Source organism: Eulemur rufifrons, chromosome 7 (assembly GCF_041146395.1).
Source record: "Eulemur rufifrons isolate Redbay chromosome 7, OSU_ERuf_1, whole genome shotgun sequence".
Taxonomy (NCBI): Eukaryota; Metazoa; Chordata; class Mammalia; order Primates; family Lemuridae; genus Eulemur; species Eulemur rufifrons.
Genome location: NC_090989.1, coordinates 164230693 through 164248969, shown reverse-complemented (window position 1 = coordinate 164248969; position 18277 = coordinate 164230693). Strand labels below are relative to the sequence as shown.

The 18277-nt window shown below is 40.0% G+C and overlaps 1 protein-coding gene across 2 annotated transcripts in view; it reads left to right on the top strand.

The window, feature by feature from the left end:
- Nucleotides 1–17098, top strand: part of LOC138386966 (protein CFAP20DC-like) — a 260752-nt gene extending 243654 nt beyond the window's left edge. For both annotated transcript variants that reach the window (XM_069473759.1, XM_069473758.1), the window contains 2 exons: nucleotides 5638–5732; nucleotides 16986–17098. In XM_069473759.1, coding sequence (XP_069329860.1) covers nucleotides 5638–5732; nucleotides 16986–17098 — 208 coding nt within the window. The remainder of the gene's footprint in view (nucleotides 1–5637; nucleotides 5733–16985) is intronic.
- The last annotated feature ends 1179 nt before the right edge of the window (nucleotides 17099–18277 follow it).

The following is an 18277-nucleotide window of genomic DNA, read 5'->3' as shown; positions in this document are numbered from 1 at the left end:
CTTCAGGGGAACAAACAGATGAGCTGGTCAGCCCACAGCAGCCTGTGTGTACAGCTCATGTTCTTTTGTCATTTTCTATTGGCTACAATGTGTCCTCCATCAGAACATGACTCTTTGAGAGCAGGAACCAAGAATAATTTATCCTGTAATCCCCAGGGCCTGGCACGTAGGAGTTGAGTAAATGGTTACTGTATATGTAAAGAAATTATTAAGCTAACTTTCTCTCAGGTAATGTTTTGCATATATATAATATACACACACACACACACACACACACGCACACATATACACATATTTCTAGGAAACATTAATGTATGTAAAATTGTCTTGTAAACAAAATTGTTGTCTTTAAATGAAGGAACTAAAGCCATAGGCTATCTTAATAGAGAACATTGTCTTTAGTTCTAAAAATAACTGATTTAGCTGTACTCATGTAAGTTTACTGTCTAGCATGCAGGTTGAGTAAAACAATATGATATTCCTTTTTGGCCAAGAGTTTTATTATTAGATCAATCTGGTCATTGTGAAAATTTACAAGATAGTATTTATTCTTCATCTGTGCTATATTTTCATGTGTGGTGTTTAATACAACTCCATTGCCTTGACTCTTGAATAAAACCTTGGTTCTGGTGACAAAACTCAATATGTAAAGGTGTGCCTATGAGCCCTCGTTCTCTAACTTCAGCAAGGGAGGTAGGGTTGGGAGACGCAGGCCTGAGACCTCAACAGGAAGGAAGAGGAAGAGGAAGCTCCTGCATGTGTTCGGAGAGCAGGCCTGACCAGAAAGGATATTTATCCACCAAAGGAGCTGGAGGCTTTTCATAACAGAGGGATAGAGTCAGTCCTTGGGATAAAAGGATTCTAGTCAGAGCTGAGGAAACCAATCAGAGTTTCAAGTACGAAAACAAGACAGATATGGAAGTGATAGAACAAAGAGCAAGAACAGATTCTGGAGCAGAGGTAGCTGGAGTACAAAGCAGGTCAAAGAACAAATTCAGAACTAAAACTAGGAATGGCATGTTGTGAGTGAGCCTGAGCTAGAACTCCCCATTCGTTGGATGTTTGCTGCTTACGTGGGGAAAGCCATGGAGGTTGAAAGTTGATCAAGAGTTAAGACAATGTGTTAGCATTAACTATCACATATAAACACGTAAACATGTAAGATACAGGTGCTAAACTACACATTTCTGCTTATTAACAAGTCACCAAAAACAGGATGCTCTTAAAAAATGAAATTATTAAGTGCATATAAAGTAAAATAAAAAAACAAAACAAAAAAATACCACCAGTGTGGGAAAATGGTATGACCTGGAGCAGCATTTCTCAAGATGTGTTCTGTGGTCCCAAGAGATTAAGGGTTCCAGATGCATAAATTTGGGCAGTACTATATATTCTATGCTCCTCTTCGGGGATTCACTGTGTTTTAGAGGTTCTGAAAAGTCCTGCAAGAAAAAGTCCTGGTCGATTTTGTTTAGTCTAGAAGCTTTCCATATTTTAGTTAACATGGGAACCTTTTTAAAGGTATACTTTATAAATGCTTACTTAGCAAAAAGCTAAACAAATGAGTTGCTTTGATTAAAAATTTCTTAATTAGTTAAAAATCTTCTAAATCTATGTTAAAATAACATCACCTGCCACAAGAATTCTGTAACTATTTTAAAAAGATAAAATTAGATGTACATTGTACCAAAATAAACTCACACCATATACTAGAATAAACTCCAAGTGGATCAGAAATCTAAATGTGAAAAATGAAGCCATGCAAGTAACAAGAAGAAAACTTGGTAAATTTCCATAGAACCTGGTTTTAGAGAAAGAGTTTCTAACTTTGGCCCAAAATACAAACACACACACACAAAAAAAGATTGATACATTTGACTACATAAAAATAAAAAACTTTTGCATGGCAAAAATCACCATAAGCAAAGACAAATGACAAGATAAGGGAAAGAGACCAAAAATCTGATAGAATAAAGAGCAAAATGTGAACAAACATATATATATAGTATATGCATATATTTGTGTATTACATAAATGGCCTTAAATATAGGAAAATACAGTTGACTCTACTTGTAATGACAGCTAATGCAAATCAAACCTACTTTAAAGTACTCGTTCTCACCTCTCAGATCAGAAAGTATTCAAATACTTGACAGCATATCCTTGTGACATTGCTCTAGGGAAACCAGCATTCTCATACATTGCTGGTGAAAATGCAGATGGGTACAACCCTTGTGAAGGGAATTTGTCAATATCTAACAAAACCAAGTTTGTGTTTGCCTTTTGTTCCTGGAGTCCCACTTTAGGAGTTTACTTTTTCAAGATACACCTCCATGTATACAAAAATAGATATGCCCAAGGTTCTTCATTGAAGTGTTAATTGCAATAATTCCAAATGTTGAAAACATGCCCAAACATAGGGGAATGGTGAAATAAATGGTGGCACACACATATGGTAAAGTATTATGCAGCTGTAAAAAGAGAGTGAGAAATCTCTCTATGAACTGGTATGGAGTGATTTCTAGGATATATTGTAAGCTGAAAAGACGAAAGTACAAAAGAGTAACTGTAGCATGCTACCTTTTACATAAGAAAGAAAGGGAATAAAGAAATAGACATGTATGTTTGTTCTTGCAAAACAAAACACAGAAAGATGATACCGGAACTTATGAAATTTATTACCTCTGGAGGGTGGGTGGGGTGAAGTGGCAGTGAAGAGGGGATGGGGACAGAGTGGAAGGGGTGGGAGGATGTGCCTCCTACCTGAGTATGCCTCTCAGTGTGGTTTTGACTTTTAATTGTTAGTGTTTTATGTACTCAACAATAACAAAAGTAATAAAAATCAACAAGAATTGAGAAAAAACCCTAAAATGTAATACAAATGGAAGTAGATGACTCTAACTGTATTTCCAGTGAATAATTATAATCACACTGAAGAAGGGGGAAGAAAGAACTAACCCAAGTCAATTATGAGCAAAGTATTTTAGCTAAAGAATAAAAGTAACTGTAAACGAATAGAGAACTCTAGCAAATAGGTTTGGGGTGGGTTGTTTGCTTCATTTTGCTTAGCAATTCTCAAACTACTTCTGGTATATTCTATAATTCAGGAAATAAGTAAATAGACTGAGGATAATGGGAACCAGGTTCCGCACTGTCAGAAGGAAGTTACAGATACAGAATGACGAAAGATGAGAAAGAATCTGTGGTACTGAATTAGTATCAGCGGAATCAATATGAGGACTCTATGATTATAGATCAGGGGTCGTCAAAGGTTTTCAGTAAATAGACCAGATAATAAACACTTAACTGTGTCACTGTAGCACAAAAGCAGCCATAGACAAGACATAAACAAATGAGCATGGCTATATTCCAATAAAACTTTATTGATGGACACTAAAACTTGAATTTCATATATTTTCATGTGTCATGAAATATTATTTTAATTTTTTAACCATTTAAAAATGAAAACATCATTCTTAGTTTGCAGGCTGTACAGAGTCAGTAGGTCAGACTTGGCCCATGAGTCATAGTTTGCTGACCCCTGTTTAGATAGATGTGTAGGTAGATAGGTAGATAGATTTAGAGATAGAAAGAAAATATGATAAAATGTTAAAATTGGGGAATCTGGGTGAAGGATATATAGTTCTTTATACTCTTCTTGCAACTTTTCTATAAATCTAAAAAAAAATTTAATCACAAAATAAGAGCCCTGTACTTTTCATAGCTACTCCTGAAAGGAAAAACATTAATCAAATCATTAGCCTCAGAAGTAAATGTCTTACTTTTCATAACATTGATACAATCCCACCTACATTTTTGTATGTTTCTGACCATGAGTAGGAGCTCCTCCTGCCATTATGTAGAGTTTCTGCTGGAGGTGTCATGATATGATAATATTATTTTCTCCTGTTCATCCTTGCTCCATTACTCTTAGTGAGTAATGAGGTCACTAGGCTGGTAATTTGTATATGACCTTGTAATTTTCTATAATGTAGAATTTCTATAATGTAGAATTTTTTGGTCTGCTATAATTAAGTGGACTAAATAAAAGGTGCTTATCAGAAAATGCTCCATTAGCTTAGAAGTCTGTGACAAACCCCTTCTGATGTCCTTAATGTGTTGTTATGAAATTCAATTACACAGTATGCTCACCTTGCTTATTTCACCAGCCACAATCTAAGGATAGCTACAGTGAGCAGTGACTGAAAGTATCTCAAAATATTACAAATAGGAATTGGGTAATTTTTACATTAAGGTACTTTTTATATTGGAAGAGTTAATGGCTTGAAAGGAAAACCTCTACTATATAGACTGGTAATCATTCTACCATCCTTTACTGGTTTAATTCGAACAAAATCAATTCCTACCTTGGTTTATCACTGTAGTTAAGGCCACACCATGATCTTCATTGATAAGGAACACGATGGTGGTCATAGCTGAAATTTATTAAGTGCAAACACTGTACCCAGATCCATGCCAAATGTTTCCCCCCCCCTTTTTTTCCATATAATCCTAACACCCAACCCTGAAGCACTATTATTATCTCCTTTTTACAGATGAGGCTTAGTGACATCAAGTGACTTGGCCAAGTTCTTACTGTGGGAAACACGGAGCCGGTATTGGCCTGTAGAGCCAGTGCTCATAGCCGTTGGTTAGGACCGTCTGTCTCCCATTGTAGGTAAAGAGACTAGGAAATACAGAAATTTAGAAAGAAATGATTCAGCCATGAGGACATAGCTGGGAAGAATAAGGTAAATGATTCAAGGTACTAATATCAGTTACAAGAAACAGAATTCACACTAGAAAATCTTTTACATTCCTCTGTTCCTCCCTTCCACTCAAGAAGCTCTGTAGCAAGTTTAGAGATGAGATAGGCTTGAAGCAGAACACACAATGACTCATGCATTCTGGATGTCATCGGCTTGAGTTGTACCCACCCAGGTACCTATGAGAGGGAGCAGGAGACTGGGAAAGAGTGGAGGAGGAAGGAAAGTAAAGAGATTGAGGAATGAGGCTGGAAGTTTGAGGCAGGGGGGCAGGGAAGATAGGAGGTGCTTTCTGGAGCGGATTTGCCCCGCTCAGCGGGAGAACTGCGTCAGTGAATTGCCCACTCAAGGACCCGGCTGCCCTCACTCCTGCTCCGCTTGCCTTCTGCTGCTCGGAAGCCCTGAGTTAATACACACGGACTCCCACCATCGCAGTGGTTCCATGACAGCTGCTAACCTAACTTCTAGGAGTGTTGTCATCCATGGCATGTGGCATGTGATTTTGTCAGGCTTCCTTACCTGAAGATCGTAAGGGGCTTTGTCTCTGCTGCATTTCTTCTGAGCTAGTGAAATAATTTTTTATGTGAGAAGAACTGTGCTAAATTTAATAGGAACAATAGTAAACTTTTGAGAGGAATAGTCAACATTTAGTTGATGTATTTATCAAACAGCTGGTTAGTTAAGTGATTGACCCCATATTAACCAATTTACAAAACTGAGTATTAATATCTGGACATCTTGTCTTTCTGAAATATGAAAGAGGAAAAATGTTTCTTTGTGGAAGCCCCAGGGAACTGAAAGTCCAGGGGAAATGTAAAATCTATCTATGGAATTACAGACATGTTGTTCATTCACTTTCTTTTCTTTTCAGGGACTGGTTAAACATGCTGAGCCCACCCATTGTTCCTCCCAGTCAACAGCCAGCTGAGCGGCATCCAGATTCCCCTGGAAGTTCGAGTGCTCAAGGTGGGAATATGAAAAATGCTATGCATAAAACAATAAAAATAATTTACTATAAATAGAGAGAATCAGTCACTTTGAGATGCCACTGTGTTCATTAAGTGCTGATCATTTAGCCTCACACACCCAAAATGAAGTAACCTGTGCCTCATTTTTTAGGATGATGAGTTCTTTACAACTAAAAAGAATATGAGAGAGAAATTGTCCTCGTTCTTCTAAAGGTTAATACCAGGACAAAGTATAGTTTAAGGCATAAGACCCTGGCTTCGGTGTCAAGTTGGCCTTCATCTGAATTCCGGCTCTACCAGTTCCCACTGTGTGACCTTTATGAATTTTGATTACTGCCTCTGTAAAATAATACAAGTAACAGATAGTGCCCACCTGATCATTTCTTGTGAAGGTTCAATGAGGTACTGTATATGAAGCACGTATTATAATACCTGCCAAATACCAGCTGTTGGCATTATTATAAAGCAGACCCAGTATTCCGACATCACCCATTTTCATTAATACAGAGATACGACCTTTTCATTAACAAGAAGGCTGTCACATAGCTACGATAGGTACTAGTAATAGAAAAATTGGAAGGATACAGGGATGAAAATTTGCCTGGGGTTCCCTTTGTTGGCACAGCCATGAAGATGAACTGTTAGTGGCTGGTGGTGAGCAGGGAACTTGCACACAGGAGGAACATAAAAGAATCTCCGGTGGAAACAGGGGTTGAGATGACAAGGGCGGGGAGTAATCTCAAGTGCATAATTGGAGTGACAAATAACCGCAGAGTGAGACTCTGAGACAGTTTTCTGGGTTGAATTTTGAAGATGGAAATGCTATATCTGAAGCTTAAAAAAAGTGGAAGCGAAACCAATATAAATTGCTCCAACAAAAGTGCCAGGTTTTTTGGGGTTTTTTGTTTTTTTTCCTAACTGCCCAGGGAAAAAAGTGGAGCGTCCCATTTGTCTTCAGGTATGGAAAATTCAGAGAGAGCTCATACATCTGAGTTGTACATTTTGGCCGCCCCAGGGATAGAGATGTCTCTGTGATTTACTATCTGAAATAGATTATGCCCCTCAAATTAGGAATCTTTTTAGAGGTGTACATTTATAATTACTTATGACAGAAAAATAGAATCTTGGCTGTCAGGAGGAGACCTTGCTGTGAGGGAACAAATAATATGTTATGTTAAGTGTCCTAAATAAGCCACAGGAACCGAGCGCGTGGTCCTTGAGCAAAGGCACCCAAGATATATGTTAGTGATGAGTGGCTGAAAGGATGTCTTAGAGTCACCATTGCCAAGCCCGGTCTGACAGCAGGAGCTCAGTTATGTTGAAGGTAAACAGAACTTCCATTGAGGGCAAATTAAGAAATGAAAGTCAGAGGTTTGTAAAATGGACTGGCCAGTGTTCACCAGATCAGGCACGCCTTCTGCCTGTCACCCTAGATTTTTATCAGCTGTCCCTCCCTGGCCCTTTTCTCATATACTTGGGTGGCTTGTAGTTGATTAATGCCATCAAAAACTAGTATTTCCTATTTGCTCACCTTCTCCTTTTCTGATACACCTGGGTGGTTTGTAGTTAATTCCATCAAAAACTAGTGTTTCCTATTTGGTTAATCTTTGTGTGTTCATGGCATAGTTTTAGACAGCACAGCACTGTCAACACTTACCAACATACTGATATTGTGTTTCCATCTGTTCTCATGAGGTATTTGTCAAAGAAAAACAGTGCACTCAAGTTTCCAGTTTCTATCATTAGAAGGGAGAGGGAGGCATGGCTGTGGGCAGCCTGGGACTCCTCCTGGGTTCCTGTCGCACAGCTCCATTCATTCAGCACTTACTGTGTGCCGGACGCTGTGCTAAGACACTATGTTCAGCCCTCACAACAACAGGAGGACTATGTCTGTGTGTTGTATATGTGTGTGTGTGTGTGTGTGTGTTACAGCTGAGGACACTGAGGCACAACGTTCTTAAATAACTTGCCCAAGGTCACACAACTACTAAGTGTGTGACAACTACTAGGATTTGAACCCAAGAGCAGCCAGCCTCAGAGCCCAACCACTACATGTTTATGCTTTGTGGGTTTTTGAACCAGGTGAATAGATTACCTATTCAAAAAGTTAATATGTAAAACCACGAAATGAAAAATTGTTTTTCCTTTGAGAGTTTCTGATATATAGGAAAAACAAAACATCTCAAGGGCCAAGTGGCTAATTGCTCCAAAAAAGTACCAGTTTGGGCAGTTTAATTGAGAAATAAAGGAAACCTCTGGTTTCAGCCCTGGACCTGCCTCCTCCTCCCACCCATGCTTGTTAGAAATAACTGGTAGCCACAGTTGACCACACCTAGGGCAAGGCCAAGGGAGTGAATGAGCTGAAAGGACACTGTCATGGGGTGGTAGAATGTGGGGCCTGGGTGTTTGCAGGTAGTCTGTCTCCTTGAAGGCCCTCCCAGGCAGTCTTACCTAAGTAGGCAAGCCTCCTACCACTGTGTGCTCTTCACTCCACCCTCTAACATTTTCTTCATACCTTTCACAGTTTGTAAATCTTTATTTGCTTACTTGTTTACTCTCCCTCGTCCTAAGCAGGCCATGAGTTTTTAAGAGCAGAGACTTTGTCAGTTTGCTCCCTCCTGGATCCCTGGAGCCCTGTGCAAGTTCTAGCATATATTAGATTCTCTAAATTCTCATTAGAAAGAAGACAAGAAGGCTGACAGGGATGGAAGGAGGGTGGGAAATATTTCTTAACTGGTCATTTCTTATTACAACCCTGAGGGGGAAAGTAGAGCAATTCATTGAAATCTGACTTTTGGTCCCCACCCATTCCAATTTTTTGGTATATTTGGTATATTTCTAAAATTCAGCCATGAGAGTATTGAACTTAGACCCATACATTTTAGCAATTGAAGAGTTATAAACCACCTTATGCAGTGGCTCTTAAACTTTATTTATAAGCAGTGACAACTTTTCTTTCAAATGGAATCTCAATGTTTAGAAGAGATGAAAGCAGAACAGCTCTGGCCAATGGGCAAGTTAGGATCTCAGAATTTTCCCCTGGGGCTCTGATAAACCAGTTAAAAACACTGATGTCATCACCCAACCCTCTCAATCTGGCTAAAGAGGCAAATGACTTGCTCAAGGGCAAATGCCCAGTCAGAGCCCAGCTAGGGCCAGGACCCAGGCTTCCTTACCTCAGTGCCCTTTCTGCAGAACAGTTTCACTGGGAGGTGAACATGGTTCGTGAGGGAAAGGTGATCTCCCCTCTTCAGACTTTTAGGATAAAAATAATAATATCTTTTATTTCATCTTCCTGTGTTCTGAGCCTGGGCGAGGACTTGAATTCTCACAATGGCCTACTGAGGCGTGGATGCTACTGTTACCCCATCTTCCAGGTGGTGCACTGGGACTTAGAGCAGCGCTGAACCACCACGTCTCTAGCAGAGGCAGAGAGGCCAGGATGCATTTGTGCAGCTGGGGGCGTAACTGCATTTTAACAGCAGGGAAGGATGGCCTGACCAATGCACAATTCTAGCAAACTCGCCTCGGGCATACAAAAGGAAGTGCATGAGTTTTATCTGGCCCCTTGAGTCAGAGGTTCCTGTCCCTACTGTGTTCAGTAGGAGTTTGTGTCCCAGCCACAGTTTCTGCTCGGCAAATGCCACCTTCAAGTGAGCAGCCCAGTCTGCGCAGAGCCGGCCAGCCAGCAGGAACAGCGCTGCGCTTGGACCTCTCCACCCAGCGGGATGGGGAGCCGGTCAGCTCTTCACAGCTCCTCCGGGGCTGGAATATACTTGCTGAATACCAACTACCGTGGGCATAGGTGCCCTTAACACTTCCTAAAATGTGTTTTCCTGGAGCTCGTGTGAAATGTGAAAATGGGAAGTTAAGATTTCAGAACTTACTCGAGAAAACTACCAAACTGACCTTTTGAAAATGAACCATACTTGGCTCAAAGAATAGTTGTCAATTTGTTTTTGACATTTGTTCCTTTACAGATATGACCCTTTAATTATTCAGGCTTACCAGCTCCAAAATGGAATAATAATGACCACTCTCGTCAGGCCTGTAGACCTCTCTTGCAGTTTACCTAGATTTTGAGTAAGAAAGGCATTCAGAAGGGTTTTTGGAGTAGCCAGGAGTCACAAAAATGACATTGTTATACGTGTTTTGTGACAAAGCCACATAGGGTATTCTTTTATGAGCATTGATTAATCTCCTCTTACATATAAATAGGTAGCAAATACTTATTTTATAGCTGTAATATCCAAATTACTAGTAAAGAATTTACAGAGATCTCAGGGCTCCTCACAGCGGACCGGAGAGAGGGGTTTCTGGCTGCCTGTGCTTCGCCAGCAGGGGAGGAATCCTTCACTCTCCTGCCACATAATTATTTGACATTTACCTAATACTCTCACTCTTTACCGTTACGCTTCACTGAACAGCTGTGGTACCCCAGTGCCTAACGTGGCATCTAGGACATAGTAAACGCTCCGTGAACATGTGATGAATGAATGAGTGAATCTTCTGGCCATGGGAACATGGGAATGATTTGATCTACTCTCTGGACCTTCCTTGTACCTTGAAGATTTATTTAAGATCCAAAGGAGACCTTCCTCCAAAAAATCAATATTGGTATATAAAAATAATAATAGCAGCTAGCATTAATAAAGCACTCCTGTGTGGCCGGCACTGTGTGGAGTTTTTCTGTGCGTTACCGCACGCAGACTCCTCCCAGCACTGCTCAGCGTGGGGTTTTGTTATGTGCCCACTTCTCAGTTGAGGTGAAGGAGCTTGCCTGGGTCACAGACCCACTGAATGTGGATCGGGACGCTGACCCAGGCCTGTCCAACCAGAGTCCACTTCCTTAACTCCAACGCTGCGGTAAATTCTGACTAACCCTGTTTAGGTTAATAAGAACTGGACCACTGAAACGTCCACTGCAATTTTTTTAATTTAGGAAGTTCTCTTTTCTTGAAGCTTTCTGGATAAAATAGTACTCCCTTTAGTACTCTCTTTAGACCCATAGGGCCCCCCCCCAACCCTCAGCTTATAAAATGATTCGTAGTATTTATGATACTCTTGAAAGCAGAGCCTCTGCTCCTTCTCCTGTTGGGTAGGGAGATACTTTCCACAGCTATCAGGGTCCAGGGAGTGTCTTCTCTACAGAGAAGTGGTTAGAGAGGGAGTCAAATCAGTCTCTCACTGGTATCAACAGATGTCTTCTTTTTGGGGATGCTAGAAGGAAACTCTGTGATAGAAATGTGAACACTGCTGGTGTCTGAGGCCCTCTCCCCTATTCCAGAACCACTCCCACCTACTTATCCCCCAGATGCATCCCAGAAGGAGTCCTGGCCCAGAATGTGGTCCCAGCTTCCCTTGCTGTAATTGGGATACATTTTCTTGTAGCTCAAGGTTGACACGTTGCCTGAAATCAGGCTCCTAAGAGACGATGGGCTCTGTAGGCTTCAGAGCTCAATAGCTTAGCGAGGGACCTTCCTTCATATGTAACAAAGTACATTCATAGTTGTAAGCCACACATTTTCAAGTGCACGTTTGAATCACTGCATGTTTATAAGTAGAGATTGCCTAGAAAGAATGACAATGCAATAATTCCTAATTAGTCAATCATCCAAATCCTTCAATATGTCCCTTAAAATGGCATTTTCCAAGTAAAATATAGCCATCAGTTTTCACAAAAATGGTTATATACCTATTTCCCAAATGACACCTAAACTACAGTCACAGCAAGTTATTTGCCTGCCAAAAACAGTATAGCTCTCTAATTGGAAGAAAATATCTTTTCCTCATTTTTATTGCATTGTTTGTCCTTTATCTTTCTCCCATTTGAGGGCACATGTTTGCTGAGGACCAAAATTTGGTAGTTCACAGTGGACTTTCTCAGATTTTAGTGCAAGTTAATTTTGCCCTACTATTAGATGTGTTGATAGAAGAGTTTGCAAGTACCTAATACTCAGCAGAATCTTATCTAAAATGTCATCTTCATTGATCTTAAGGCAGACTGCTCCAATGGTGATCCCTCACTGTTGCATTGTTTAAACAATAGTGTATTAGTATGCACATAAAAATACAGTCAATCAGTTCTCAAGATCTATAGGAGAGAAAATACATTAACTTTTTAAAAAAAATTCTACATGAGAGCGTCAGAAAATCGAAGATCAAGTGCAGTGTCTTGATTCAGAGATTTTAAATCTGATAAACTAGTGCCACATCATTTATTTTCAAGCTTGAAGATTTAGCTTGCACGTATAGGTTTTCTATTACGTACAGTAAAAATGCAATAAATATATATAATTAAACATTTATATCAATTGACTTTCATAAGGTGAACTGGAGGGATTATTTACCCGAGCTGATCTAACCGAGAGCAGCCAGTATTGCTGTGTTTGGTCTGGCTCCATTGGTTTCTCTTCTGTTATTGCTGATAACCAGTTTCAAAGTGGATGAGGCGAAAAGTTTGTAAATAGATTATTATCTGAAAGGTAATTTTATTTCACTAGAAATGGCTTTATTATGTGAAGAAGAGTAAAAATGTAATTTGGACCCCTGTGCAGATGCTCTTAGTCTGGTAGCAGAAAATAGTTTTATTTGTTAATTTGTCCTTCTAGGGTTCCTTGTAGCCAATCTTTGAATCAAGCAATTTAGCATTTTGAGGAAAAACAAACTCTGTTCTATCCAAGAATATAATTGAAAATTACCCCATATCCATGCATGATAATTACCTTTCAAAACATTTCCCAATGCTTGACATCATAGTGGTAATTGCTTAATGATGTTATAATTTCATTACGTAGGGATTACAATAGCAAAGTGATGTAAGTTGGAGGCTTTGGAAATTAAGTTACAATGAAAACAAAACCTTTTATGTAAGTTTTAAAGCACTTATTTCAACATAAAATTATACATAATCTCACCCAATTTTTGTATGAATGTCATTGTTCGTAGTTTTAAAATTCATCCATTTAAAGCTTGGGTGCTAAAAACTCTCAAAACCTATCTTAGTCCACATGGTTATAATGCGTGAGGTTCCAGTTCTATAGTGATATGTATTGGAACGAATGCTTTTATGTAGCATTTATTGCTGCAGTTTGTATGCATTATGTAGCAAGACCTCTACTAATGAATTGGATCTACCTCGATCCCTTTGCAGTTAGGAGATAAAGTCCCACAGCCCATTACAACAGCTATTTTCATCTGGAAAGATTCCTGACTGGTTGTAAAATATATTACGTTTTCTAATTTAATAGCACCAGATTAAAGCTTCCCTTTGGGGAAGGTACAGGCACAGAATGCACTAAACAATTATACAGCATATAACTCTTATGTGCCAGTAATCAGTTTCCCCCAATGTGTTGATGAAGAAATCAAATGGCAGATCCCTGCGAGAGCTTAACGCATAATCATTTACCTCAGCAATATGTGATTGTTGACCTTATACCTGATGGAAAAATTAGTTTTACTTTTTGAAACACAGATGATTTTTGGTATAAGAACTGTTTTGATTTAAAGGTGAATTCATTGTAATGTCCTATATAAAACTAGTTGAAGGCTTTTTATTTCATTCAAATCCACTATTTTTTTTTCTTTTGGTAAAAAAAAATCAAACAGATGCAATTTGGGGGTAGGGAATAAGGTATAAATGAACATACCCTTATTATGTCTAACTCAGATATCCTATGTTTCCATGATGATGATCATAATGACAACATTTACTGAGTATTCACTGTGTATGTGCTGAGTATTATCATATTTTCTTCATAGGAACAATGACAGTTACAATTGTTATCCTTACTTTACATAAGAGAAAACTGAAGCCCAGAGCAGTGAATTTTCCCAGTGTCCCACAGCTGTAATGTGGTAGAAATGGGATTTGGAACCAGGTCCATCTGACTCCATTGTCTGAATGTCATATTTCTGGCCTCTATAAAGCCTTTTCTTCATACTTTATATCAGTACTTATGTTCTGAGTTACTTAAAAAGTTATAGCCTATAGTTCATGATTTATTTTATTATACTTATCCTTAACAGTAATAGCAACTATCATTTATTAAACAATATTATTATACTGTGTTATGCATATTACAGTGTCCAGCTTAATCTCCCACAAAACACTATGAAATAGGCATTTTTATCCCCCGCTTTTTTTTTTTTTTTTTTTGGTAGAGACAGGGTCTTGCTATGTTGCCCAGGCTGATCTTGAACTCCTGGCCTCAAGCAATCTCCCCACTTTGGCCACCCAAAATGCTGGGATTACAGGCATGAGCCACCATGGCTGGCCATGTTATTCCCATTTTATAAACCAGGAAACCAAGGTCCAGTGAGGTGAAACAACCTTCCGCCAGCCTACAGTCACCCGGGCAGTAAACAGCAGGGCTCCCGTTCATCCCCAGGAGTGTTGGACTCTAGAGCCCGTGAGTGCTCCTAGTGACTGTGCAGTAGCAACTCCCAGTTTAACTTCTCATTAATCTTTAGTAGCTTTCACATACACCTTCCATGTGTGTGTCACATTCACAGCTGGACTGTGCCCAGCTCAGTCACATAGCAGGCACACAGTAGCTATTTACTGATAAACTGATTTTGTTCCATTCTCTGAAGTAGCCCAAATATTAAAGGGACGAAGGATTGAATATCTGAAAGTAAAGGACATGCACACTCTCCTTTGATGTGCAGAAGTGACCTAAGGGGGTCATCTTCAATATGGAATGACCATTTGAAGAGCATGTCCAGCCTCTCCTACTTAGAAGAAGAAGGATGGGGGCAGGGCCTCGGGGACCCTTCATACGGCAACAGAAGGAAATACAGGAAGGGCAGCCTTCCTTCTCTGACTTCCTGTTCTTAATTAGAACTGTGCAGAGTGCTCAGGTCAGCTACCACTATTAATGTGGTCGTTAGCAAAGTCCTGTCATACTTCAAGGATATAAACCACTGCAGCCAAGAGTCACAGCAGCTCATCAAAAGCGCCGCAGGGATCATTGGATCTGGTGCCCTGTCCTATGCAGGGTTCATCTACAAAATTCTGCACAAAAGGTTGCCCAGTCTCTGCTTTACGCTCCCTAGAGTACATGTTTCATTTGCTGCTCAGCTGTAATGCTTAGAAAATTCTTTCTTGTGCTAAGCCAAAAAATGCTCCCCCCCACCTTAGCATCCACCTGTTGGTCCTATTGCTTCCTCCAGGAACCCTCAGATCTTCACTTCTCCCTCATATGCCACCCGTCATATACTTGAAGCCAGAGGGACTGCTGTCACCTCCATCAAGCTTTCTCTTTTCTGGAGTTAACCAGCCCAGTTCCTTTGGGCCTGCTGAGCTGTTTGCTTCTGCCCTCACACATGGACTCTCATCTTTGCCAATAGTTTTTTAACTATGAGAAGTCAAATTTCTTGGTTCCAAAACTGATTTTTTTTAAATGTCAGACACCTTTAAATTTATTATTAATCTTTCCTATGTTTAAATTCATTGAATGTAATAGCTCCCAGTTGAATGTGTTACACCACCCTCTTAGTAGAAACATCAAGCACAGTATGGTAGGAAGAACACTGAACTGACTGGCAGTCTGAAAACAGTTTTTCCCCAACTCTGCCTCTAACTCACCAAGTGACCTCAGATGAGCTATTTAACTTTGCAGACCCTGGTTTCCTCATCAGGAAAATGGACCTGATAATTCCTGCCTGTTTTGCAGGGTCAATGCAGGTCGGCTGAGCTACTGCATAAGAAAGTGCTTTCTAAACCTTCGAGGGCTCTGCCAGTTGAGGTGTTAGCAGACAAGGCAGACATAGTCATTCCTCAGTTAAACTCCACCTTTTAAGGATTGCTGGCCCTGTGCTCAGCTCACAAACGTCTGCTGATTTCACATTTTGCCCCCTTCTCTGCACACTCCGTGGGAACAGGGCCTGTTTCTTTCTTAAAATCATTATGTCCCCCACAGCTAGCTCAGTGCCTGGCTTGTGGAAGGATCGTGTTAAACGTGTTTTGGATGGTTAGAAGAAGAATGGGCAGAGGAATGGCTGTGGTACTGTATGAAAGCCCCACTTCACCATCTGGGCATCCTTGGACTTAACTCCAGCTTGTCAATGTCCTGACGGTGTCCGTGCGCCAGCTTGGTCTGATTTGGGCTGGGTAAGATGGAATGCCACCTCCACCACCACTTCCCTTACTCTGAGCAGTGGCACTTAAGACCATGGGCTTTTATTCACACCTTCAAGAGACACTCTGTTTTTATTGACCCTCTATGATGGGTGAGCCCTGTTCTGTGCCCACCATGCAAGCCCTTCTGAAGCTTATGCTAGTGAGCTCACAGCCAGAGGCTCAGTTTTCTTTGGTCCTTAATTGCCTGTGCTAATGAAGACAGAGAGGGGTGTTGGCTCAATCACCCCTTTCTCCACAAGCCTGCTCTGATCTTCTCTGGCTGGGGAGGTCTTGACCTTTCGGGCTCTGAACTCATTACATGGACTTTCAGAAGTACTCAGAACTTGCAAATACTGAAGTACTTAGCACAACACTGGGCACAGAAAAGGTACTGGGAATCATCTTTGTAAAACAGGTTTTTTTCATTTCATGCCATTTATTGGAAACCAACCAAGCCTTAATAAAGACTAGTTCTCTCCATCTAAGCCACGTAAACGGATGTCACAAGAAAAAAGCATCAAGCCGTGTTCGTATCCCCAGCAAACTCGGCAGACCTTCCTACCACTAATAAAACTACAGACCACCTGACATTTTGTTTTCTATATGTGTTCTCTGCTTTTTGTACCTTAAAGTCCTATTGTTTTAATTCAGATTTGTTTGGTAGCCTTTTTAGGGTGCAAGAATGGGGATCAAGTTCTCTATTTTATCATTTAATTTGTGTTGTTTTGCATTTTGTACAGCTCTGGCCCATGAAGAAGTTTAGAACTATGATCATTAAGTTTTGAATCCTGCCCAAGCTTCCTAACCCTAGTGGGCATAACTCTTGAGCTTTTGGCCCTCTCCCTTTCCTCTTTCCCCTCCCCGCCAATTCTGCGCACTCGGTTTTCTTTCCTTTATCATGAAGCTGGCCCTTCTGATCACTGTTTCTTCTCTATCTTACACTGCCTGTGTAGAGGCTCCTCACTTCCACAGTGCTGCTCTGCTCCAGCCTAAATATTCTACCCAAATAAAGAAAATCCCCCAGGAGAGATGGCACTTCCTGCTTCGTTGCCTATCTGGTGTTACAGTTTTGCAATTCCGGGGCTGGCCAGCCGCTAACATGTCTGTGGTTCCCCTTCCCCACAGGTGAAGAAGACCCGAGTGTGGAAGAGGACGAGGAAGTGCTGACTCTGTTGTATGACCCATGTCTGAACTGTTACTTTGACCCCCAGACTGGGAAATACTACGAGTTGGTATAATCAATCCCTCCTTCCAGGACAGAGAATGGCTACCCACAGTCGGAGCAGGATAGCAGTGCAGACTCACCACAGCCTGTGCGATGGGCAGGCCCACAGAATCAACAGTAACTGAGAGAAATGAATTCATTTAGTGAATAATATTCAATGCTAAGAATATCTACATTTTTTGTAGATGTGCGTGATTTTGAAACTGAAGGAATTAATACAGAGACAAGATTTTAGGACTTTGAATTGGTTCATATTTATTTGTTCCCATCCTACATATAATTTTGTTTATTTCATATAATTTTATGTAAACGAATTAAGAGTTATTAATTCAAATTTTTTGCAGTGTTAATCTGTAAATGATGGCTTGATATACAGAAAACATATTCTTGTTTAAAAGATGTCTGAGTACCTTTTATTTTATGACATATTTGTATCAAAAATAAAGTATGATGGTCAGAATACCTTTTAAAGTGCTTCTTTTTATTTCACCCCACTTTCTTTACCAGAATATTCCTAAATGATATTTCCCTTTCCTTAGACTCTGAGAAAAGGAGACATTGTGAACTGTTCAAATTTTATGATCACATTTTATTGGCAATGGCCCCACTATTTCCATTTCATTATAGTTCAACCAGAGTTTGCCAAAGATCACAAAATTGTTAATCACTTAAGCTGCTTAACGCTATACTTTTCTCTTTTTTTTAATCTTTTACCAATTATCTCTGAATTCTAATAATATGGTCCACATCTTGTACCATAGATTTAACAAGAAGTCACCCATCTGAACATCCCCTACATCTTACCACTTCTGTAACTTGGGCCTGGAGAAATCTTGGAGGCTTGCCCTGGTTTTTAAGGTTATGTCAGTGTAACTCTGCTTGCTGTATCACAAGGGAAAAGTCCTGTGCCTTCTGCATTCAGATAGACAGCCTTGAATTGTGTGCCAACTATATTAATATTGAGCTCGAGGAAGTACTTATTATATTAGTTGGCATATTCTGTTATTTAATAAAGATTTTTTAATAAAGAAGAGTACCAATGAAAATGAAAAATTATTGGTGTACACTTGGATTTAATGGTAGTACTATAATTTCATTTAATGTTGTTTGATAGAGGAAATAAGAGCTCTTTTTTTCAGGAGTAGATTTGGACTCCTATTCAAAGGATCATACATTATTTAGAGCCATGTTT